General features: G+C 39.9%; 1 protein-coding gene across 1 annotated transcript; it reads left to right on the forward strand.

Annotated features, from left to right (window-relative positions):
* The first annotated feature begins 20,379 nt into the window (after positions 1–20,379).
* LOC131234840 (UDP-D-apiose/UDP-D-xylose synthase 2-like) lies at positions 20,380–24,785 on the forward strand. The gene is made up of 9 exons (XM_058231819.1): positions 20,380–20,704; positions 21,004–21,096; positions 21,209–21,316; positions 23,046–23,160; positions 23,243–23,376; positions 23,679–23,780; positions 23,863–23,955; positions 24,157–24,292; positions 24,589–24,785. The coding sequence occupies exons 1-9, from the start codon at positions 20,444–20,446 to the stop codon at positions 24,696–24,698; spliced, it is 1,152 nt and encodes a 383-aa protein (XP_058087802.1). The 5' UTR covers positions 20,380–20,443; the 3' UTR covers positions 24,699–24,785.
* The last annotated feature ends 1,813 nt before the right edge of the window (positions 24,786–26,598 follow it).

Raw genomic sequence — 26,598 nt, forward strand, 5'->3', positions numbered from 1 at the left:
TAACCATCCATAACTCGCATTGGCTATACTAACAGAAATAGTTTGGAGGGCAAGCTTTGCCTTGTACATTGTTTCCAATCATGTGGTCCATGTGGTCCACCTGAATCATAGATGGAGCAAATTTTCAGGCCTCTATCCTAACATGGGTAACACACCTGGCAGACCAGGTAGACTGTACATAAACATCATAGTAGGGGCCACCTGAGCCATTCACTCATTTGCTCTGGCACGACTCTAGCGTAAGGTGACCAAAGGTAGTGGAATGATTATTATATCAATTAATGAGTTAGCGAGGTAGTTGTTTGATTATTTTTTTAATAAAAGCACTGATTTAAATTCTATATTAATTAGGTAGTTTTTTTAAATAAATTTTATTAATTCTTTTACATATAAATTAAAAAGATACCATGAGGTAGACCTTATGGGAGCTTCTCATGGGAGCTTCCTGTAACATTGAGCTCTGAAGGTTGCACTCTGATTTATGTCAGTCATCCACCCACATCACACCCTTCCATAGTGGCCCATGTGCCTAAAAATCAGGTGAATGAATGATTTAGGTGGGTTACATCAAAGACAACAGTTGAGAGTAGATACTGTTGGGATTCGTGCTGCGGAATCACATAGAGATGGATCTAGGATAGCAATCAAAGAGCACCAAGCAAACACAAGAAGAACACAGAGATTTAACATGGAAAATTCTTGCGGGAAAAAACCACAGCACAAAGCGATAGAAATTTTACTATGAAAGCACAGATTACAAAGATAGCGGACTTACCCTGCCTGAGCAATCCTTAAACCTCCCCTTTTATCCACCCCTTGAAACCCTAGAACCCTTTTAGAAATCTTAAAATGCCTTAAAATAATACCTCTCAATCCCATTTACACTCATATATATAGTTTTAGGAAGAATCCTAAACAAAATCAGAAAGAATCATAAATAAAATCGGAAACAAATCCTGCACTTTCGCAGTTACGCGAAAAATCTGCGCAGAATCTGATTAGATTTAAGACATCAAATACAACAATCTCCACCATATCTTCAATCTTCAAACGTGTAGCTCATTGTCCTCTTCTCTTATCTCTGCCTCGCATCATAGCTTCATCAGTGCTTCTCGTGTACACTCCGTCTTCCTTTTACGTCATCGCTAATCCCAAAGAAGTTGCACAGAACTTAAACTTATCTATAGGAACATCCTTGGTGAGCATGTCTACCGGATTCATACTGGTGTGAATCTTCTCCAGAGTTACGCCTCCTTCCTCAAGTACCTGTCGGATAAAATAGTGATGAACATCAATATATTTAGTATAAGAGTGATAAACAGAATTTTTAACCAAATGGATAGCGCTCTCACTATTACAATTAACCGGCACAGCCTCCTACTGAAGTCTCAACTAATTTATCATACCTCTTAACTAAAAACCTTAAATACTTTTGTCATTGTCATATATTCTGCTTCGGTCGTGGAAAGTGTCACCACGGACTGAAGCTTCGACATCCAACTAATTGCTTCACCCGCTAGTATAAAGGAGTATTTTGAAGTTGACTTTCTGGAATCCACACTGTCTGCGTAATCTAAATCCAAATACCCTACTAACTTTGCCCCTACCTTCTCAAAAATTAAGATATAGTCTTTGTACCTCGAATGTATCGAAGTAGCCATTTCACCGCTTCCTAATGTTGCTTGCCGAGGTTTAACATGTATCTGCTCACAACACCGACTGCCTGTGAAATATCTAGTCTTGTACAGACCATGACATACATTAAACTTCCAACCGCATTCGAATAAAGCACATGAGACATAACCTGCTTTTCCTCATTTGATTTAAGACATTGTTCTGAGGAAAGGTTGAAGTGAGCCGCGTGAGGAACGCTCACTGGCTTTGCCTGGTCCATCTCATACTTGATCAGCACATTTTCAATGTATTCTACCTGTGATAATTAAAGCCTACTCCTCTTCCTGTCTCTATGAATATCTATGCCAAGAACCCTCTTTACAGCCCCTAGATCTTTCATCTCGAATGTCCTTGATAACTGAGTCTTTAGTACGTTGATTTCAAACATATCATGACTGGCGATCAACATATCATCAACATACAATAATAGGATGATGAATTTGTCATCACTCAATGTCTTGTAATAGACACAGTAATCATATTCACTCCGAGTAAATTTCTAACTCAATATGAAAGAATCAAATTTCTTATACACCACTACCTAGGCGACTATTTCATGCCGTACAACGTCCTCATTAACCTGTAAACTTTTTTCTCTGCCCCTTTAATTTCTTAGCCCTCTAGTTGTTTCATGTAGATTTGCTCTTCCAACTCTCCATGCAGGAATACAGTCTTGACATCAATATGTTTCAGCTCGATATCGTATTGGGCAACCAGCCCCAGCACGAATCTGATGGATACTTACTTAACCACTAGCGTGAATATATCCGTGAAGTCGATTCCTTCTCTTTGAGCATATCCATTCGCTACCAACCTCGCTTTGTATCTATCCTATTTCCCTTTGAATAATCACTGGCATCCGATCGCTTTTTAGCCCATTGGAAGCTCCGCCAGCTCCCATGTGTAATTTTTGTACAACGAGTCCATCTCATCATCCATAGTCGCCTTCCACTTTTCTGCATCAGGCCCATTAAGAGCCTCCTGAATAGTTGATGAATCCCCCTCATCTGTATTGAGGGCATATGCGATATTAGGTCGTCCCCGTATCTTACCGGTAACCTACGATCACGCGGTGGGTTCTTTCTCACAGGTGGCTACTCCACCTGCTCTTATACCTCTGTCTACACATCTGTCTCTGCATGAGTATCATCTATGTCAATCTGGATGTCTATGATCAATCTTTCTAGTTCCTCTTACTCCTCTTGATCATTCTCATGGAATAGGGAGCTTTCATTAAATCTGATATCACGGCTAGTGATAACCTTTCGTGTGACCTTGTCGAATAACCTGTAACATTTTACACCAATCCTATAGCTAACAAAAATATACTTTTTGGCTCTATGGTCTAGCTTATCTCTCTCAACTGACGGTACATGAGAGTAAGCCTCACAATCAAATATGCATAAATCTGAGTAGTCCAGTTTATAACCACTTCATACTTTCTCTAAGATTTTATATTCAATTGCTGTAGAATGATACTAGTTCATCAAATAGCAAGTCGTGTTAACGGGCTCAGTCCATAAGTCCTTGTCAATGCAGCATTACTTAACAAGTATCGGGTCATCACCAAGAGAGTCTGATTCATTCCCTCAATCACACCGTTTTGTTCGGGCGTGTAGTGCACTATGTATGCCTAATGATCCCTTTATCCTTGCAATATTTATTAAACTCAGTGGAAGTGAATTCTCCACCATTGTCAGTTCTTAAAACATTTATTTTTTACCCTGACTGTTTTTACATCATTGCCTTCCATTTTTTGAATATGGTGAAAACTTCAGATTTACGTTTCATGAAGTAAACCCAACTTTTCATGGAGTAGTCGTCAATGAATGAAACAAACCATGACGACCCCCCAATGGAAACCTCTAGTGATAGCCTCGATATGTTAAAGTGCATATAATCAAGCACTCCCTTACATACATGTTTTCTAGTTTTGAAAGATAATATAGATTGTTTACTATATATATAATGCTCGCATATATCTAAATCAGAATTTTTAAAAGCTGGAATCAAACAACGATCAGATAATGCCTTCGTGCCTCGCTCACTCATGTGGCCCAGACGAGCATGCCATATACGTATAGAAGTGGAATCTGCAATAGTTGCTACTGCTCCACCTATTGAAGTACTTCCGATCGACCTATAAAGGTTTCTATGCCTTTGCTCGCTCATAACGATGAGTGCCCCTTTTGAAACTTTAAGGACACCATAAATACCAGTGAACTTGCACCCTATAGCCTTGAGTGCACCGAGAGAAATCAAAATTTTCTTCATATCAGGAACGTGCCTAACATCAGTTAAGGTACGCTTTATCCCATTAAACATCTTGATGCTCACAGTACCAATAGCCACAACATTACAAGCATTGTCATTGCCCATAAAAACTTTTCCACCATCGCATTCCTTGTAACTAGCGAACCAACTCCGATGAGGAGTCATGTGATATGATGCTCTTGTGTCAAGGATCCACTCATCTCTAAGATTGTCATGCAAGTGTCTGACCATAGACACAGACAGAACATCACCACTACTTGTCTCTTCATCAGATGTGACAACATTGGCCTCCTTAGAAGAAGCCTTTGAGTTTTCTTTCTTCGCTTTAGGAATGGTACAATCCTTTTTCATGTGTCCAATCATCCCACAATTCCAGCACTTTAATTTTCCTTTGCCCTTGCTCTTGGATTTGAATATAGGTCTTGAAGATCCTATACCTCACTCAGTATTTTTTCCCCTCATAAACAGTGCATCGGAAGATGTCCCCATGCTGCCATTTAACTTTCTCATGGCCTTCCCTTGAAGGACTGAGATAACGATGTCAACACTCAGGATTTTATTTGTGGTGCACATTATATCCTTGAAAGACTCTTACGATGCCGGAAGAGAATTCAACAATATACATGCTTGTTCCTCATCTTTGATCACTTCCTCTATATCCAGCAGTTTGCAAACCAATTTGTTAAAGTTGCTGATATGGGCCTCTAGATCTCCATCCTCTGTCATATTGAAGTTATACCACTGTGACTTCAAGTGTAGGCGATTTTCAGAGAATTTTTTTGCATAGATATCCTCTAACTTCGCATATAAACTAGTCGCAGTTTTCTCCCTCAAAACATTATAGAGAATCTCATCTATGAGACATAAACGGATGGAGGCTAAAGCATTACTATCAAGAGTATCTCATTTTTCATCTTTCATAGTCGATTTCCGCTCCTCAAGAGCCTTAGCTTCACCTTGCTTGGTTAATAAACTAATCATCTTAATCTTCCTTAACTTAAAATTATTTTTACCTGAGTACTTCTCAATATCAAACTTAGCGTTTCCCATTAATACTAATCCTATAGATCCAGATCTGTGCCCCAACGATAGCTCTGATACCACTTATTGGGATTTGTGCTACGGAATCACACAAAGATGGATCTAGGATAGCAATCCAAGAGCACTAAGCAAACACAAGAAGAACACGGAGATTTAACATGGAAAACTATTGTAAGAAAAAATCACAACACAAAGCGACAAAAATTCCACTATGAAAGCACATATTACAAAGATAGAGGACTTACCCGGCTTGAGCAATCATCAAACCTCACCTTTTCTCCACCCCTTGAAACCCTAGAACCCTTTTAAAAACCTTAGAATGCCTTAAAATAATACCTCTCAATCCCATTTACAGTCATATATATAGTTTCAGGAAGAATCCCAAACAAAATCTGAAAGAATCATAAACGAAATCGGAAACAAATCACACATTTTCGCAATTGCATGAAAAATCTGCGTAGAATTTGATTAGATTTAAGACATCAAATACAACAGATACTCATCCATTAAAACCTTTATGATGATTTAATAAGGGAGTGGATTAGGTGAGATACCAAACTTACTCAAGATAGTGCTGCTCTTACTATGTGGCCCACCTTGATGTATGTATTTTGTGTAAGTGCACTCAACGTTGCACACTTGTTTGTCAATTACGTGACGAGTTGTGTCTTGTAATCGGATGAGTTCTTGGCAAATGAAGACCGACGACGCAACTGGATTAGAAGCATCGAAGCCATATTGAAGATAAAGGAATGCTTTTACAATCTTAACCTTACAAATAGATGATCCCAACTCAAATAGGAAAACCCACTTAGGTCATCTATTCAAAGTCAATTCCAAATTTATAGTTTTTATCCTTCAGTCTTAGCTTAAGCAAGTCCTGACTTGGTGAAAGATTTTTTGGACAAAACAGGAAAATCTATCCACTGTCGGTAGGACGAAGGTGTCACCGAATAGCACATTCGGAACCACTGAAGATACCTTCGGTATTATTGAAAGGGCTCAAAACAGTCCAGTAGGCTTACAACGTTAATTCAGTATCACCGATTGGATATTTCAGTGACACCAACTGCTACCGATGAACAATGTTCGGTGCCACCGAAATGGATTGTTTTCAGACAGCAACTTGGGAAATTAATTAGGTACTACTAAAAGATATTTCGATACCACCGAAACAAGTTTGGTGATATCAAAGCTGGCTTCGGTAGTACCATAAACTAGCCGTTTTTTTATCCGTTGGAACTTTTTATCTATAAAAACAACTCGTAGAAACTTACAAAATTAATGGAATATGCATCATAAAGTCTCTAGTATATCTCAAGCTTATCCTAGCCCATTTAAAATCTATCCATACGAGTTTCATGTTCTCTTCATTGTAATCCTTCACTCCTATAAGCATTCAAAGCTCATATTAATGAAGAACATGAACTCGTGCCTTCTCTAGAGTACAAAATCCAAACCAATAGGAAAACCCTTTTGCATTTTAATACTCTAGAGCATCCACAGGTTGAATCCCTTAGGAAATCCACTAATTATCCTAGATAGGAGATTCGACCAACTCCCATTACTTGGTCACCTTTATAGGTACATTTTATGCAAGATTTTTTTATCGTGAAGTCGAACCTAACAGGTAAATCCAAGCTACACGATCGGGGGAGTACCAGGAAGCTGATTCAAGCACGAAAGCGTGAAGATCAAGCATCTCAAGACGAGCTACAAAAGATAACTCTATCTAACAAGTAAGTGTCATAATTAAGAGTACAAAGTTTAGTCTCTTTCCTCATGTATGATTGAGGATAAGAGTTTGCTATCAACAAACTCGTTTAGATTTCTTGTGTGGGACCTTGACCGATTGGTCTAAAATGTAGGTGCCTTGTGTGGGAACTTGGCCGGTGGGCTTAAACGGTAGGTACCTAATATGGGACCTTGGCTGGTGGGCCTAAACGTAGGTTCTTAGTGTAAGACATTTGCTCTTGCGGAGAGCATAAATTAATGTCCTTAATATAGGACTGTAAAGGTTATTGGTGAATCTATTTTAAAACTATTGATAGTGAAATTCGGTGCATTCTGGAATTGAGTGTGGATGCCGGGAGTGGAGTAGGCACGTAACCGAACCACTATAAATGTTTGTGTTTGGAATTGTTATTTGCGCATCTGTTTAATCATGCTTATATATTCTAACTTCTCATACATGATTAAATGAATGCTAAGAATTGATAGGAAGCACATCCCACACACAAGCTCACAACACTAGGCTAGTTGTTATATTCATATATATTTAATAGCCTTTGTGATTGGAACTTCTAACTAGTTTGGAAGCCATTAGAGTTATATTGTCTTACTTGCTTTAAATTGAATAATTATTTAAGTTAGACAATCAGGACTTTAAATAGGAAAAAATAATTGAAAAGTCCTATTCATTCCCCTCTAAGACATTGTCTCATATTCATTCTTCAGTATTAGCAGTATAAATCACAATTTCATTTTGTATTCACATTGTCCATCCATATTTCCACATCATTTTAGGGTATTATCCTAAAAATGAACGAGATTTAATTTTCAGGTGGACTATACTGTAGAAAATAGTGATGATTGACCATTAATGGGCCATAAAAGTTTTGGATCAAGTTGATATTTGTTTTTTCCTTCATTCATCCATATGTGACCTTATCAACAAATTGGATAGGAAATAAATACAACATAAACATTAAAGTGCTCCCTAATAAGTTTTTAATGGTAGGGCATTTAATCACCGATGTTTCCTATGATTGGTCCACCTAATATTTGGATATACTTCATTTTTGGGATAATGCCCTAAAATGATATGTAAAAATGGATGGACAACCTACATACAAAATACATATGTAAAGGTGGGCCTCACAGTAAGTGCCGCACCATCTTGGGTGAGGCTGAGGTCTCACCTCGTCCACTCCTATTTAATGAGGCCCATTGAGATGTAGTTTATAGACATTCATTATGTGTGTCCCACTTGGATGATGGGCCATACTTAAGTTTCAATTTTATAAAAACTAGAATAGGCCCACTAATTTTTTTAAAAAGATATTTTAAGCACAATTTCACATGGTTTCATATATAATGACCTACTTACAATTGCATGCAACTAATTTTTAATATCCTATAACCTTGAAGGGACCTAAAAAATGCAATACGTGGATGTCCAACATAAATCATAATATATATGGTAGTACCATTTACCATGTATATATATTTTTACATTTTAAATTTATTTATCAATTTAAATGGGTTGTACGTACGGGAATCAAACTTTTTGAATGATGTGTGGGATCTATTGGAATCATGTCATGGTCTAAAAATTACCAAATTAAATTGCTACTTTAATATCATAAGTAATATGGAATGAGATCTTTCTAGTAGATGTTTCGAGATGATGAATACAGCTATTTTATTTTGCTACTTAATCTTAGCTGTTCATTTTCCATAGTAATCGGATGCTTGTGATCAGCCGATTAGATTTTTATACCACCCGAATGAATGAACGTTTCATACCCCTGATGTGTTACTCATGCTAAGGATTTTATTTCATTAAGATTTTATCGATAATGTTTGGTGAGAAATTAGAAATTTTAAAATCACCCGAGAAATTTCTAGCCGAGAAATTGAGCAGAAAGAGATTTGTCACTAGCTACAATGAAGCGAGGTTCAGGTGTCAAATCGTGCACCGTACACGTGGCAACGGCATGCCTAACGTGTACGGGGCATAACCAGAAAACGGAATCATGGATTAATGATTCAGCGAGGCAACCTCGAATGAACGGCTGGAAAGAAATCTACACAACAGTTTTAACTTTTAAAGGAAAAAGTCTTTAGGAGCTTTCGGAGTTGTCCACATCACCTGACTGTCTTATCACATTGACGATTCGGATCACCCAACAGTGGTCCCCTAGTCTAAGAAAAGTGACGGTTGGGATCATCTCATCTCGGTGCTTTAGCTTTCATGTTTGGACCTGCCGGATAGACGGTCCAAATCCACCACAAACAGCCACCGAGCGATTAAAAGCGCCCAGCTAAAGATGTGAAGAGGGGTCGTCATGTAGTTACGAGACACTCACGTGAGGGGCCGAAAGCGTGTGAAGGATCCGGGCCTTACGGCACGCATGTCAGAGATCTCGGCCATTCATCGGGCAGTTCACATTGTGAGCATGATATAGTCCACGCATCAAGTCAGCCAAACCTATCCATTGAAATTGGACCGATGACTTATGTTCCCAATCACTCCTTTTCACATACAAGTTGGAGCTTCCTAATTATCAGTCAACAGTATATTTCATGTGGTCTACCTAATGAAGGGCTGATGTAGAGATGGTCAGGTGCAATTTCATGGCTAAGATGGGCCAGAAAAGGTCCAGTCTAAAGCAGAATTGATCTGGACCGTTAGAACTTTAAAATGGTCATAACTGGCAAACTAAAATGAGTTATATAACTTGCCATATATGATTTTAGGGTGGGGAAGCTATTTTAGCCACCCAACGCAGCTGTGCTGGCTGCCCACACTAAATTTGCAAGATTCCATCTTATCCATGTCAAAATCCCATATTATTTTCATTTTTACTGTTTAAAATAAGTATTAATTTAATTATAACTCTTTATTCATTGGATCTGAAGTTTTGTCCAATTGAAAAGTGTTTAGAAAAATTAAAAGAATAGCATGATCAAGCCATATAATACTTATTATTTTTGGGCCGAAAACCAGGATGTCTAATAGAAATAATGGCCGTCTACAATTTATAGTAAGTTATAATCCATGAGAGTTCTGGTTATAATTTAATTTAAAAATTATTTATGTTATTATTTAAGAGCTTCTAACCTTGTTTTATATGTATATATGGGAAAAGGTACCATGCGCTCGACCTCACGAGCCCGTCCCATGAGGTTGAGCTGTGTGGGCCCCACCGAGATGCGTTTCAAAATTCAAACCCATCAGTCAGATGCACCATTCCATCGTGTCGTGGGCCTAGGTCTCAAAAATCAAGTCAATCCGTGATTTTTGTGGGCCACACCACATACAGAAGTGGGAGGGGCCGTGCACCATTAAAACATTCATAATTAGTTTTTTGGGCCTAGAAAGATGTGATTTTTAAATCCAGCCCATCCATTATGTGTGTCCCACTTACATGAGGGTTCAGACCAAGTTTCAGCAGCATTCAAAACTCATGTGGGCCCCACCAAGTGCTTTTATATGTTTTAACAGTGTTTCACATGATTTTAGATGGCATGGCCCACCTGAGTTCCGTATATGGCTGATTTTTGGGATATCCCATAATTTAGAGGGTACCCATCAAATGCATGGTGTTGATGGTCGACACGTATCACGGTAGGGCCCACACAGCTTAACCTAACGGGAGCTAATAGCGAGGTCGAGTGCATAGTATATATATATATATATATATATATATTCTAAGAATGTCAGTATAGATTCAAGACCAATTATGCGAATTCGGAATTCGGAATCCCCTATTAGGGCGGCGCTCGACCTCATCACGTACATTCCTGCGTCATTGGCCTGGTCGCTAACACGTGTCGCGAGCTGTGATTTTCAAACGAGGCTTCTGCCATCTAAGGTGAGACTTAATAGCGTCTATCACAAAAACCAAATAGAGAGACAGATCGACGAATCTTGCTCTTTGCTACACCGTTAAATTAAGATGCTTAAAAAAAAAAAAAAAAATAATAATAATAATAATAATAATAATCTGACCTAACCATTACGTGGGCCACCAAAGGTTGTTGGGAGACTGTCCATTTTTTATATGGTGTGGCCCACCATGCTGTTTTATGCATTCCAACCAAACAATCAAGTGGACCCTATCATGATCACGCAGATTTTAAAAAATCAAGAGAAATAGATGAGCAACCGCCAAAAAGCCTCTAAATTCAGATGATGGACCAAGTGATAGGTTTGGATTAGTCTGATTCGTGGGTCCTATTGCTTAAATTGTTAAGCCCTTGTGGACGGCTTGGATGCCATGAAATAGACCAGGGTGAGCCCCACACGTAAGAATAAGTATATTCTAATTTCACCATCAATGGATACTCGAACCCTTGAACGAGTGTTGAAACTCCTGAAAGTCCACCACCGGAGCAAGAGTAAGGATATTCTACAAAACCTTTTGTTTTTTAACGCGCGCGCGCACACACCACCACACACTCACCCATGGCGGGATTTCACACGTATGGGTACTCGGGCCCTCAACCAGGTATTGAAACTCCTGATAGTCTACCACTCGGGTAAGAGTAAGGACCCGTGGCAAGGGTGTCACCGGGGCAGAATACGTGTCAGAGATCGATGAGTGCGGCACATGGATCAAAGATCAGGGCCGTTCATCAGGTATGCTTGATGTTATTCTGTCATATACCAAAGATGAGTGTAGTATGCTCATTAATTGAACCACACATGCACGTTGAATTTAAGCCGTGGGGTTTTATGTCAACCGTCTAATTTTTTGGTAACAGTTTGACACGGATGATTAACAATCCAATATTAATTTTGCTCTATAGCATATTTCAAGGGTTTTCCCTACGTGATGAATGGACCAGACTCCAGGCACGTGTGCCGTACTCACGGATCTCTGACACGTTTTGTGCCCCTGTCACGTGAGGAGCTACCTACTGAATCACGATCCTAATCGCCTCCCGAAAACTTATCTCACCGAAGGTAGATTTTAGGATATGAAAGTTAATTTTTTAAAAACATCAATGCTGTTAGGATAATGGCTGGAAAAAGATAGAGATATTTTTATTTTTTTAGGATTGTCCTGACTATTATAAGCTTAAGATTTTTTCAGTTCCAATGAATAAACGTAAATAGTACGTTGGGCCCATACGACAACAAAATCCACGTGGTTTGAGAAAAAGAATGACCGGCTGCTTTTAATGGGACGCGGATTTCCAACGAAAGCCTTTACATGAATTTCCCCCCACAAGTATGTTGGGTGGGGCCCAATGAGATGTTTGTGAGAAATCCACCCCGTCCATCCATTTTTTGAGATCATTTTAGGACGTGAAACAAAAAATGAGGTGTATAAAATACTTAAGTGAGTCACACGAGAGGAAACCGTGTGAATTCAGTGAGCACCGTTGAAACATTCTTATAGCCATAAATGCTTTGTATCAGGATATCTTTCTTGTGATTTCACTTAATCTCACTGGGAATGACCTTATAAACGGTTTAGATATCATATAAACATCAAGGTGGAGTTTAGGAAGGTTTCAACGGTATGAATTTCTTTCCCTAATTTTTGTTCTCATGCCCTAAAGTGAGCTCCCTGAACGGATGGACGGAATAGATTTCTCACATACATTGGCCCCACCCAGCATCCTTGCTCAGGAACTTCAGTGTACGCGTGTGGCCCACTCGATATTCAATCTTGGTCTATTCCGTGTGCATGGCGGCCCCACGTGTCAATAATTCAGGCTTGAACACGTGTGCCAGCCCGAATGTGTGCCGCGTACAATCTCTTCAAATTCTCCAATTGTCAAAAGCAAATACCCCACCCTGCCGACCGGGGACACGTGTAAAGCATCCAGGACATTTACTCAGGGTCCAGTTATTAGGTGTCGACACGTGTAAGAAGAAATGGAATGGTAATAAAATAATATTTAACGGTCTGCACCCAACCAAAGTGAAGGCGACGTTCAGTTGAAGGGTTGGCCAGCATTATTTCTGGATAGGACAACGAAATAAGGAGACATGTTAATGAACGTCCAGGATCCTTCGCACATGTATCAAGTGCACGTGCTGGCGAGCTTGTGGCATTAACATTCTTCTTTCTAGAAGGTCACGTGGAAACTACGTGGGACCACCGATTGCTTAATTAATATCTTAGAAAGGTTCCATGGCCCGCATACGTCATCTTCCCACCCACACCATTTCACGTTGTCACACGTGTTAGCCTTCTACATGTGTGAGAATCCAATCCGTGTATCAGATGGGACCCATGTTGTAGATCATATTTTAGAAAAATCATGTCGTTCTAATATAAAAGTGGCTGGAAGGATGAGAGGAAAATGGACGGCCTACAAACAATTGCAACTTCTTTAGGCTGTTCGCTGTGGTCGTCCGGCCGACTTAATAGTTGAACTGTCTGATTATTTGGCCCACTAAATTCACGGATTGGATGATCTCCAAATATGCCAGGTTGGCATGTATGTACGCACGTGCATGTGGAGGTAGCAGATTTCCTTCGGTGGTCCACGGAGCCCGCCCAACATAAAGATCTGTGGGGCCCACTGTGATATGTGTGACATCCAATCCGTCCATCATTGAAACAGCTCATATTTAGACGTAAGCCCAAAATTAAATCCGATATAAAACTTAAAGTGTTCCACACCACAGGGAAAAGTGGGATTGGGAAGCTTCCCGTTGAAATTTGAAACCTTCCTGGGGCCCGCAGAAGTTTCAGATGAGGCTAACGGTAAAACTTTCCTTTTCTATTCTTCGTGGTGGGACCCACCTGAAGAACGGAGTGGATGGCATACAGACATCGTATGGACTTTTGGAAAGGCATGATTTATGGACTCACGTCCCAACATGAACAAGCTCAAAAAATGGACGGAGTAGATCATATACACGTATCAATGGGATCTACAGAGCTTTTTATGCCCGGGCTCTTTTGGAAATTCGGGTCCTACCGCGATGTCATCAAAGAACCGTTGGATTGCTTCGTTTTTCCATTTTCACGAGTGGGCCCCACGATATAGCAATCAAGACCATTGGTCCGTTTCGTCCAGCCATGGACGGCCCATGGCCCAAACATTTCCTTCACATGACATCTTCACCTTTAGTTTTCAATCTAAAATTAGATGGTTCGTAAGAGAAAGATACGGAGAGTGTCGACGTTCAAATGAATAAAGGACCAATAATCTTGAGTAGGATCTGCCAATCGAAGAGATATATGGGGCGAAGTCCATCCATAGATGGGACACACTAACCAACGGTCTAGATTACTGAATCATCAGTTCAAATTGGTCTAGGATCATGTAATTCCTAAAGAACGAGTCAGTTGATAATCTAGGAAAGGTGGTCCTGAACGAACTCAAGCGAGTTCACTTTTCTTGTACTCGCTTTCCAAACGTGCTGATATGGTACACCTCTACCAGATGGATCCAAAATTTTAAAAAAATCGAGTGCCAATGTCTATTATCGTGGTCCCCAAGAATTCTGCCAGGTCTTTATGATAGTTAGGGCACAAGTGTTTATATATATATATATATATATGTGTGTGTGTGTGTGTGTGTGTGTGTGTGTACGGTGTCAGGTATGCCAAAACCTTGTCCAACCCGAGTCAAGCCAAATACCTTCAGGTCCAAGCATTGAGATCCACCGCTTATGACTGATAACTAAAATAATTTAGCTGTCTACTTAACCACTTGTAAAAAGAAAAAAAAAAAAACCACTTATATATACGTATTTAATCAATTTATATTCACCATGATTCATCTTTTTAATGAAATATTTTTTCCCTTTTAAATGAAATAAAATTTTCTTACCGTGATAGTCGAAATGATCTAATATATACAACACATGAATAGAATGAACTAAATTGTATTAACCGAAAAGAAAGCAAAATTATAAAGATAATTCTTTTGAATCTAGCTTTTGTAGTGTAGATGACGAGGCACTATGTATAACTAGTCATTAATCTGGCGACTAGGCATAAACAAAGGAAATTACACCACGGAAAGCAAAAGTAAAGATCTCCCTTGCGATCTAGTGCCCATTCGTAGATGGAAGAAAATTACGCTACTTCCTATTATAAGTTGATCCAGTGTAACAACGTAGATGAATGGGCTTACATTACTTTCTAATTTAAAATCGGTCCAGCATACTAATGTATGTGAGTTATATCATGTTAAGAGAAGATAAATGATAAAATTGTTAGGTAAATTGGATAGAAGCGGATCTCATCAACTTCAATTCTGGTAAGGAAGGCTGGTTAAGGTAATAATAACTATCAAGTGACGATTTAAAAATGATATCGTAGTAATTTTTTGCAAAGGACCTTCTAATGCATGTATTAAGTATTCTTATTGGAAGGTTGGAGAGACAGAGGATGAGGAAGCAACCATCGTTAGTACAAGAGAGAGTTAGAATTTCAAAAGCAAAGAAATAAGGAAAAAAGATTAAGAAATGGAGAAACATGTTAAAATGGGGTATATATCGGCCAAAATCAGGTGCATTAATAAGGGTGTAATCATGATCTCATATGGTATGACACTTATACACGCATCGCCATAGGAATCTCTCTGTTAAATTTTTTTTTTTTAAAAAAAAAACTGAAGAAAACATGACCATCATTCGGAATTATCTCGATATAACGTTTCGAAAAAATCTGTACAAAGACCCGAGTACCACCTCAGGCAAAAATCCCTAAAGACCATATACTGTGAAAAATTAAACGAAAATTAATTAAGTACTAAACTAAGTTAATCGGTAGGTTAGCTTAAGCCACTATCTATACGAACTGCAAGACTCAAAACTATTAAAATCACTAACTCAATATTACTTAAAAACTTCGGAGAAATCCTAAAACCCAGTTGCTCTCGGGAGTACATTGAAATTCCGTATCGGACCCGGACCGTACATCGAAAGTCCGATGACCGCGAAATTATAGGGTTATGACTGCCTTATTGGGCTTGACAACCATCGCGGGAATTGATCCCAAATAGTATGTGAAAACGCACAACTTAAGCCTTGAGAGAAGTGTGTGAGAAATACGAATATCTTTAGAAAATGAACCAGAACTTAAGTGATTTGGACCGTTTGCTTGCGGGAGAAATTGAAGACTTCAGACCGTCAGTTTCTGACCCAAATACACCCATGGATTAGGAAAATTTTCTTGCACCTACTGGTATACTTGTGGCCCTGATCGAAGGACGATGACCATTGATCTGATACGGATCCTTCACGGCCGATCAGTTTCTCAGATCGCACCATAAACACAGTTCTTGTATAGATCCATTGTCAAGGAACTTACTCCATAATGTGGGTAAGAAATGGACCTTCCTAAGGGCCCTGTTTGTCAAAAACAGACACCCTTTGGATATAAGCTAAGTATACCGGGCCCTGCGGCCATTTGCATCACTTTTGAGCCTATATAAGGCCCTTAAACTACCCATTCTCTCCCTTATACGAATTTCCTAGAAACCCTAGGAGAGAGAGACAGAGAGAGAGAGAGAGAGAGAGAGAGAGAATGAGAGAAAAGAGGAAGGAAGAAAGAAGGGTTCTTGAAGATCGTTGTTGGGATCATTTCCCACAACTCCACACACCGATTCGCCTCTCTACTACGCTACTCAACCTAGTTAGGCTACGATTTGGGTAAGGAATCCTAACCCTAATCTTGAGTTAGGAGCCCAAATAGAGTAATCGACGTGATAGCTAACCTATTTCAATGTTTAGGTAACCGTTGTTCTGTATTTTGGTGCGTAGGATTCGAACCGAGTTCGAAATGAGCAAACCGACGAAAGGTGCGGACTATAAACGTTTAGGTTATGGTTTTCAAGGCTTTCAATATCAGCAATGATTTATGTCTGACTTTATTGCTGTCATATGATTCTAGTTACAATGTATGCAATAAATTATACATGTGTGTGAACTATGTGAATATATAATGCATTCCATGTGCTTGTTGAAATGTTTGAGTGAAATTGCAATTATGATTTGTGCTTGTCATGACTACTAATCTAAAATACATGTTTGTTGTATGTATGACAACTCCTTTATGAAAGGATTTGCCATAATATATGCTATAACTAATTTAGTTCATGTATGTAGTAATGTGTAGTCTAAGTGTTTGATAAAATGTTTGAATGAGAAATTGTTTGATGAATCGCTTTTAATAAGAGTGTTGAGACAAGATTCTCAACTACCTTATCCATATCTATAGTTTTCTTCATGTAATGTAAATTGCTACTATGTGATTTATGGATGAAATGCATATGTATAACAACATGTTCAATGTGTTTGATAAAATGCTCAAATGAGAATTATGTTTGAATTATTTGTTAAATGTTATTATGATTAACATATGTGACTACCTATTGCATTTGAGTATGATTGGGACTACTACATAGTCCAGGCAATCGGTAATGGTTTCCGATTGAGTGGCTAAACTAGTTTCGCTACATTGGATACGTTCGATGAATCCGAGCCGTATGGTGATTGTCGATAGTGGTTAGGCCACGTGGAGTGCTTATGCGCTCCATACCGATTAATTTAGCATGCGCTTGCACCAATCGAACTTATCAAATAACCTGATTGGCCTATTGTGTGTTTACCATGTATGGACACTACTGCTTGAATCTAAGGTACCACTTACCAATGTAAAACCCGTTTCAACCATGGTACCAAGAACCACTAAGACTCATGAGCCGGGCATGGTCGTGTATAGGACAACGTGATTGAGCTGTGGGCCTACGCTGGGGTGACGAGCCTCCCCGTAGTGTCCAGTGAGCAACTCAAACTCGTGAGCCGAATATGGTAGTGTATGGGACACCGTATTCGAGCTATCGGCCTATGTTCAAGTGACGAGCCTCCCATAGTGACCTTGAGTATAAGCACTTGAATTTACCTATCTATTGTTTTCATTAGGGGTGATGCCCTACAACTTGCCTATCGTATGTGATTAACTAGGATTGACGACCCTAAATGGATCCCTGCTTGGGTTGATGATATAAAGGGAGGTACCTTGACTTCCTAAACTGCTGTATGAATAAGCCTAATCAATTACGTGGCTAATACGACCATGCACCGCCTTGCATGTGCTTTGACGAGGAAGCACACGTTGAAGGAGTTTGCCATGCACGATTGTTAGATGAAGTCGCTGAGGGAGTGCAAACGAGGGTATGCATCATTACTGCATATCATTCCTGCATTAACAAGAGTAATTAGGAAGTGATTGCTGTATTGCTTTATCATTACTGCTTGATTGAATTGATAACATATTAACCTTTGTCTTATAGTACCACTGAGTTGATCACTCACTCCCACTCTGGGACGGTGTTTTAAAATACCAACCAGACTCTAATTTAGATGTAGGTTATGGCGAGGCCTATGCGACAGAGCAAGATTTCTTAGACGATGAGGAGGAGTTCTCTTATGTGCAACTCTCAGGCGGGTCTGTGTAGACCTATAGCTACGTCCCCGGGATTACAGGGATATATGGATTAGTTGAACACTTTATGTTTTTGTCATTTTGTAAACTTTGGAAACAATACATGTAAACATTCAGCCCAGTTACGTACTTATAATCTGGAGGTTGTAAATCATTTATTTGTTCAAATATGCATGTTACAGTCTTCCGCTTGCTTAATCAAATTACCTCTGGAGTATGATATGCTGTTTTAGTATAATCTCACTCATATTTAATACATTAATATGGATAACATTTAAACATCATTATCTATATTGCATAAGTAATGTGTTGAATTTCGAGAGTTGAGCTTTGCTCGACCCCCGATTTTTGGGGCGTTATACTCGGTCATGCGTAATAAATGAGGCATCGCTACGTGTCTTATAGAACGACCACATTTATGAGGAGTCACACGTTGCTTTCACTTTTTACCAAAGGTGAAGTGGTGTGGGGGGCAATGTTGTACCCTATTTCCATTCATTCTTACGAGAGCTAATTAAAAAGAGACGTGTAATTTTACAAGACTTGCATAGTTTGTTTAAAATGTATGGAGTTGGCTAGTGTATTTAAAATATGTACATGTGGCAAACTAAGGAAAGGCTCAAAAAGGTTAATAATGATAAAATGGTTATAACAACTATAAGAATATGAGAAGTATCCAGATGATCAGATTAAGGGTATAAATAATAAATGAATTTAGTAGAAGAAACCAAATTAAATTTATTTTTCAATTACTTTGTCTATCATTTACATTCTTTAGTGTAATCCATAGCTTTATTTACCATTTATATTTGTTAGTGTAACCATTAGTTTTATCTATCATTTACATTGCTTAGTATAATCTCTAGCAGTAATTAAGTAGTTAACTTTAACTGTAATTCGAACTCACACTTATGCACCGAGTATGAAGCAAAGTTCTCCTTCCGTAAAAGCATTCTGCAACTGTTCTCCGTGGTCGAGTATAGAATTTTCTTTTTGTTTTATTTATATTGAAAAAAAAAAAAAAAACACTTTCCATATCAAAGACAAATGTGTAACCAATTTTCAGATGATGAACCCCACCTTATAATAATTGCCTGATCATCTTAAGTAATGTAATACAAGTGGTTGAACATATGATGACAGTCATATTTGATAAATTTTCGACACATTTACCTGTCGGGCTGTAGTTGTTTGGTTTAAATTGAACCACACGTTCAATCCCAGCGCACGCACTAATCACATCACCGGGATTGAAAGAACAATAATAGAGTGGACCATACCACATTAAACAGTGGTAACCGTGGGAGCATACAATCATCACTTTTTCTCATAGTATGGTCCACCTGAAATTTCGATCTGATAAATACTTTCTTTTTTCTCGTGCCCTATAATGATTTTTAACTGATGGGCGGAGTAAATATAGAATACACACATCAAGGTGGGCCCCACAGTAAGAGCCGCACCGTCTTGGGTGAGGCCGGGGCCGCACCTAATCGGCTCCCTAGTCTAGGTGGCCCTACTTTCCGGCCTACAGAAACTGCACTAGACCTGGACCCGATCCAGGCCTGGACCCGCTTTCAGAAATATCCTAACCCTTCAATGGGCATCCCGAGGACCAGATGGTTATGAAAATATGGTAACGGTTCGTATTCCACCAATAAAAGGGCCAAATATTCTACGGCTGAGATCTTTCAATCGGAAGGTTTTTGGTGGATGGAACTTTCAGTGTAAGGCTCATCACACCAACTGCTGGGATCAATCATCCATGGCCCCACTTGTACAACTCAGCATCGTGTGCCTGGCCACATGCCACGTGTGAGAGAAAGGCCGTAAACCACGTGTCAGTGTGAGAGGAAGTGCACTACCCACAAGAATGCACACGTGGGAAGTGGGAACCTTCAATCCACACATATCTGGACCGTCCATTTATTGAAATAGAACCATTGGGTGTGTTCCATTTTTTTACCGTCCAATCAATATCCGTCAATCCAGCAACAGATAATCAAATAACCAACTTATTTTTGTTTACAATAAATCTAAACTATGACCCATAATCTGAACAGTTTAATTTTAACTACCTCTTTCTCCGCGATTGCATTTTCTAAGTGCATGCGTATCATCTATCTTAATCCGGCAGAGTATCAAATCGTCTTTCTTCATCTATTTACGAAAATGCCCCTGAACCGTTCGTCATTTGCATACTTCCTTCCCTCCTCTTCTTTAAAAAACGGTTAGAGAGAGTCCCGTACTTATTCTTCTTCCGTGCAATCTTCTCTGAGAAAAATCCTCCTTTCTGAAGTTCAATGGCAAGACTCGATCTGGACGGAAACCCGATCGAGCCGCTCACGATCTGCATGATCGGCGGCGGCGGATTCATCGGGTCCCATCTCTGCGACAAGCTCGCCGAGGAAAGCCTCCACAAGGTCATCGTGATCGACGTCTCTGAAGAAAAGATCAAACACCTCCTCGAGGCAAGCTGCCCCTCTTCCAGCCGCTTCGAGTTCCACAAGATTAACATCAAGCATGATTCCCGCCTCGAGTCTCTGATCAAGACCGCCGATCTCGTAATTTCTGCCCTGCCCATCGATCTGTCTTAGGGTTTCTTTTTATTAGAAAAAGATCGATTGGAGTTCCACTTATGCAATCTGAGCCATTCATTGGGTGGGACCCTTTATGGATGGTTGGTGCTGCGAAATGCTCTCCAAGAATGTAATCCCAGCCATCTGATTGTTTGCCTTCAAATAGATGGCTAAGAAATTATGTGGCCCACCAGATGAACAGTCTAGATCACTGGAATGTAGGCCCTTCCATGCCTGAAATATCTGTCTGTGCTGATATTTTCCGGGGTACATTTGTGGCGCAGACGATCAATCTTGCAGCGATCTGCACACCGGCGGATTACAACAAGCGGCCGCTTGATACAATCTACAGCAATTTCATCGATGCGATTCCAGTGGTGGGTTCTTGGAATTCAATGGTTTCTTGAATCGGGCTGTGATGCTTTCTTTTTATTTACTTTTTTGCTTATTTGGGTATGCATTCCTTGATTTCTTTGATTCTTATTGCAGGTTAAGTTCTGTTCTGAGTATAAGAAGCGCTTGATTCATTTCTCTACGTGTGAAATCTATGGGAAGACCGTCGGGAGTTTCCTTCCGAAAGATCACCCCCTTCGGCAGGTAATGCTTCCTGTATTTCTCCAGGTATGATGGAGAGAGCGGCAGACATGAACACAAGACCCAGGCCAATGATCTGGTGGGACCCACCATGAGCATGCCCTAACCTGAACAGCAAGTGGTCCACATATAGGCCAGGCCACACACTTGGGCATTTCTCTAACCATCCATGTTTCTCATTAGTAGCCGTCAATGGATGAAAGACTCAGATGTCATGTGTATCGTGATGTCCTTGCTCCATCTCACTTGCACGGGCTAGTTCTTGATCAGTGGGTCAAGGTCTGATGTTTCTTCTACCAATGTGCTTCATGTTATTCCTCTTTTTTTTCTTTTTTTTTTGGTCATTCATATTTTCAAATAATTGAAATTCAGGTTGTTTTTGTATCTCTGTTTGATCTTACTATGCATTTTTATTTAATTCATGTCTTCACTTTCTTGAAAATCAAAACGGTTTCTTAAAATTCAGGTTATTTTGTGTCTCTGTCTATTTGTTTCCTGATTGAGTATAGATCATCCAAATTTTCTTCTCATTTCATTTTTGTATGAGAGAGATTTTTTTTTTCGGCCTCACTATGTCGTTGCAACGCCATTCCCTTGCATTTGAGTTTAGCCAAAAAATATCAGTGACTGCACCAAAATGAATCAGAAAGACGGTTTCTTGAGATGTATTGAATTGACTGTGCGCAACTACGGTTCATCTGTTTTCATGTCTAATATTTCAGTTATAGTAGGATTGTAAGATGATGATGTAGATGATATTAGATGCCCATCAAAGCTTGATTATGAATGGTCTGGGTGATACCCTTGATTATGAATGGTCTGGGTGGCAACCTTTGCTGCCAGATACCCCATGTATGCTGTGACTGATCCATTGTACAAGTGGTCAATGTGTATGCCAATCTGGACTGTCCAAATCGTGAGCCCCGTTGTCAATGTAGCAAAACCCAAAATCGCATTGGTATGATGATCCAAACTTATCATTCCCCTGTTGAATATGGACTGCTGGCCTTTTTTCCTGTTCATTTGATGTCACCGATCATTCAGTCACTATGATTTTTGGCTATGCTCCATTCACATTGGACCCATCGTTTGGAAGCTCCAGATGGGCATGCCTGTATGAGTAGATGATTTTCAGCACTCTAATGAGGTCCATACTACTTGATTTCGACTTTTCCCATTGCATACATTGTAAGATAGGATGAAATATCTCCTGAACTTTCGCTATATAGGGATGTGTTTGGATGTTTAGTTGAACTGCATTGCATTGATTAAATTCATTTAGTAGTAAATGCACCAAAGTGCGGCTTGCCACAGTACATTCATGATGGGGAATCACACCCAACATTGCAACCATTTCTTTCGGTAGCCATTTTTCTTTCCATAGGAGTGAAATCGCATCCGTTGCTTTCTTTAGATGTTTTATTATTACATTTTAATTCAATCACACCATCATGCTACAATGGTAGTACACATTTTGGTCTGTCTGGATTCGCTATTGAATTGAAGTCGTTAGTCTAAAAAGTCTGGATTTCAATACATTACTCTCCATTTGGACCTGAAAGAAATGTAAATGTGATTTAAGGGATCCTCCTCATTTCGATATATGTGTTTTGCAATTCAATTCACCTCTTGATCCAAATGCAGCATTGATGTTTTTGAGACAAAAAGCATCATATTGTCCTGTTACTTCTTAAATTCCCATTCCAAATTCACCACTTCTCATGTTGAGCAGGATCCAAAATTTTATGTCCTGAAAGAAGACGAGTCACCCTGCGTTTTCGGCCCAATAGAGAAACAGAGGTGGTCCTATGCCTGCGCTAAGCAAATGATTGAAAGGCTGATATATGGTAAGCATCACGACAAACGTGCGCTTTCTATCGGCTTATATTTTAGTTCTGTTCTCTTGACTGGTAGTTTGCATGTATGTAGCTGAGAGTCACGAACATGGCCTCAAGTTCACGATTGTTAGGCCTTTCAACTGGATCGGACCGAGGATGGATTTCATACCAGGCATTGATGGGCCAAGCGAAGGAGTCCCTAGGGTTCTTGCATGCTTCAGTAATGTAAATTAGCTTCTCCTTCATAGAATTCCAAGCAATCATTAACTGTATATGATCTGTGCATGTTGAAGCCAATCATGGCTCTACTCTGTTCATTAGGTGGAACTCATGGTTTATGCATTGTGGCATGAAAAACAGGTCCGCATAGTCATCAGGTGGACCAAGGATGATTTAACTGTCCCATTTTTTTTTGCACATGCATAGACCACTTGATGATTTAAACGGCCTGACTTTCGGGCCTTGTCACATATATTCTCGGGATTCATTTCCTTGGATCAACTGACCCACACCATGTGTCTCTTTAGAATCTTCTCCGGGGCGAGCAACTTAAGCTTGTTGATGGTGGTCAGTCACAAAGGACCTTTCTCTACGTAAAGGATGCCATCGAAGCACTTTTGCTGATGATTGTAAGTGCTCTTGTCCTTTCCTATACTTCTATTCATCCTTGTACATGCAAAAAATGATTCTTCTGATGTGAGAACTTATCAGGAGAACCCGTCACGTGCGAACGGTCATATTTTCAATGTGGGCAATCCTGACAATGAAGTTACAATGAAAGAACTGGCAGAAATGATGGTAAAGGTATGTCTTTCAGCAGTAAGCATTTTCACTCATAATACAGTTCGGCTGTCCATGAGTTTTGGGCTATGACCCAACTGCATGATGGTCCATCAAACCAAACAATCCTGATTACCCCACACCAGTCCCTACTTTGTTCTCTGTTCTTCAGTCACAAATGCCAAGTCTGGTATTAAAAATAAAACAAATAAAATCCTTTTTCAGGTGTATCCAAAAGTATCCGGTGAGCCTGCATTGGAGGTACCCACCATCGATGTAAGCTCGAAGGATTTCTACGGTGAAGGGTACGATGACTCTGACAAACGCATTCCTGACATGACCATTATCAACAAACAGCTCGGTATGCCATCTTTTCTTTAACTCCTTACTATTTCTAGCTCCCCCCATAAAAGGCCCCACACAGAGGTGATAGCCAAACCGTGCATTCGGCCAGGCCACAGCAATTGATGATCAGGTGGGCCACATATGTTCAGAGAGAATGGGCATGTCAGAAAGGATTGTCAACCATCTGCATTGAATATAAACATGCGGTCCACCTGCTCGGCCTAGGCCATTGGCACAGTGGGGCCTGGCAGATGATTTTATGTGTCTTCTACTGAGGTAATTTGTGCTTGTTGTTATGATTGGGTGGTTAAGGATGGAACCCGAAGACATCGCTAATGGACCTTCTAGAATCGACACTGGCCTACCAGCACCAGACATATTCAAAGGCCATGAAGGAAGCACTCTCCAAGCCAGCTTGCTGAGTTGAATTTTACAGAAAACGCCCACCCCCAGCCACACATACAATGTAACACTCAAAATGCCATCAGTTTCCATTCCACAGAAGAAAAACACATGTCCTGTATTTTTGTTCCACCATTTATTTCAGTTGAAATTTCTGTTTCGAACTTGCGATTTCTTTCTTTCTTCTTCTTCTTCTTCTTCTTCTTCTTCTCTCTCTCTCTCTCTCTCTCTCTCTCTTGCATGACATGGGTAGCCCTTGGTTCGAAAATTGCACCAACGGGACAATCATGTCATCTAGATTTCGAGCGGTTGCTTGAAGGCCAGTGATCAAATTTATGGGATCATCTCATCTAGATTTAAGCATCTGTGATCCATATTAGGACCCAATAGATGGAAGGTCATGATTGATGCATTGATTCCTAGGGGTGTCAATGGGCCAGGTCTCTAATGGGCCGCCAGGACTTGGGCTGACTGACGGCTGTTACTTATGGTCCAAACTTAGCCCAATTGAAAACAGGTCTGAATTTTAAGCCCTCAGGCCTAATAATCCAGACCAACGGCCCATTGACAGCCCCAGTGGGAGTGGCTCGTGGTATGAAACTAGATCAGGCCCAACTGGGTCTAAGTTGACTCGAATAGTCCAATCAGCATTAGATTTTGAGTTCATGGTGCAACAGCATCAGGGTCCACATGGTCAACTGTCCTAGTGCATGGGCCCCTCTCTCTATCGTATCTGGACCTAAAAAAGTCAATATCTAACGAAGGAAATGATAGGATAAAGCCATCTTGATAATAATATGACAGTCCCCATCCGCTGTCCACCCGGAAGCCTAGATAGTTGATCACGGCCGTCCATCCAGTGGGCCATGCTTTAGACACCAGGACAATACTGGACATGCAATTTTCTTACCTTTCCACTTAAACTGTTTAGGAACATCATGGTACGGTCAATCCCCTTCACTTCATGGTCAATCCAATTCATTTCACCGTCAATCCCCTTCATTTCACGGTCAATTCCCTTCACTTTACGGTCAATTCCATGCATTTCACGGTCATTTTCGGCGATCCCCCTTCACTTCACAGTCAATTCCATGCATTTCAAGGTCATTTTTGGCGATTCCCCTTTACTTCACGGTCAATTCCCTTCACTTCACGGTCAATTCCATGCATTTCACGATCATTTTCGGCGATTCTCCTTCACTTCACGGCCAATTCCATACCTTTCATGGTCATTTTCAGCGATTCCCCTTCACTTCATGGTCAATTTCATACATTTTGCAGTCAATTCCCTTCACTTCACGATCAATTCCCTTCGTTTCACGGTCAATCCCCTTCACTTCACGGTCATTTCCATGCATTTCATGGTCAATTCCCTTCACTTCACGGTCAATTCTATGCATTTCACGATCATCAATTCCATGCATTTCACGGTCAATTCCCTTCACTTCACGGTCATTTCCATTCACTTCACGGTCAGTTCCCTTGACTTCACGGTCAATTCCGTTCACTTTACGGTCAATTCCCTTCACTTCACGATCATTTCCATTCATTTCACGGTCAATTCCCTTCACTTCACGGTCAATTCCATGCATTTCACAGTCAATTTCTTTCACGGTCATTTCCATTCATTTTACGGTCAATTCTATGCATTTCACAGTCAATCCCGGCGAACTTCTTGAAGTTTATTGGATAACCACGTAAAATTGACTTAGCAATGCATGAAATTAACCACAACTTCTAGGTAATTTCTTTAGAATTTAAACGTCCTTACCTTCCACGACCGTCATATCAGTGAAATTCGTGTTCGAGAAAAAGAATAAGAGTGCGTTGAAGTGAAACACGTTCTTCGGAGAAAAGCCTACAACATTTCATGTTTATCAATCCTCTCGGAAAACGAATGCAGGTAGCCTTGAGTAGAAT

Source organism: Magnolia sinica, chromosome 19 (assembly GCF_029962835.1).
Source record: "Magnolia sinica isolate HGM2019 chromosome 19, MsV1, whole genome shotgun sequence".
Lineage (NCBI taxonomy): Eukaryota > Viridiplantae > Streptophyta > Magnoliopsida > Magnoliales > Magnoliaceae > Magnolia > Magnolia sinica.

Coding starts and splice junctions, on each gene's coding strand:
- LOC131234840 (XM_058231819.1), top strand. CDS start 20,444: ATGGCAAGACTCGATCTGGACGGAAACCCGATCGAGCCGCTCACGATC. Junction 21,097..21,208: donor TCATCGATGCGATTCCAGTG/GTGGGTTCTTGG, acceptor TTCTTATTGCAG/GTTAAGTTCTGTTCTGAGTA. Junction 23,781..23,862: donor AAGCACTTTTGCTGATGATT/GTAAGTGCTCTT, acceptor AGAACTTATCAG/GAGAACCCGTCACGTGCGAA.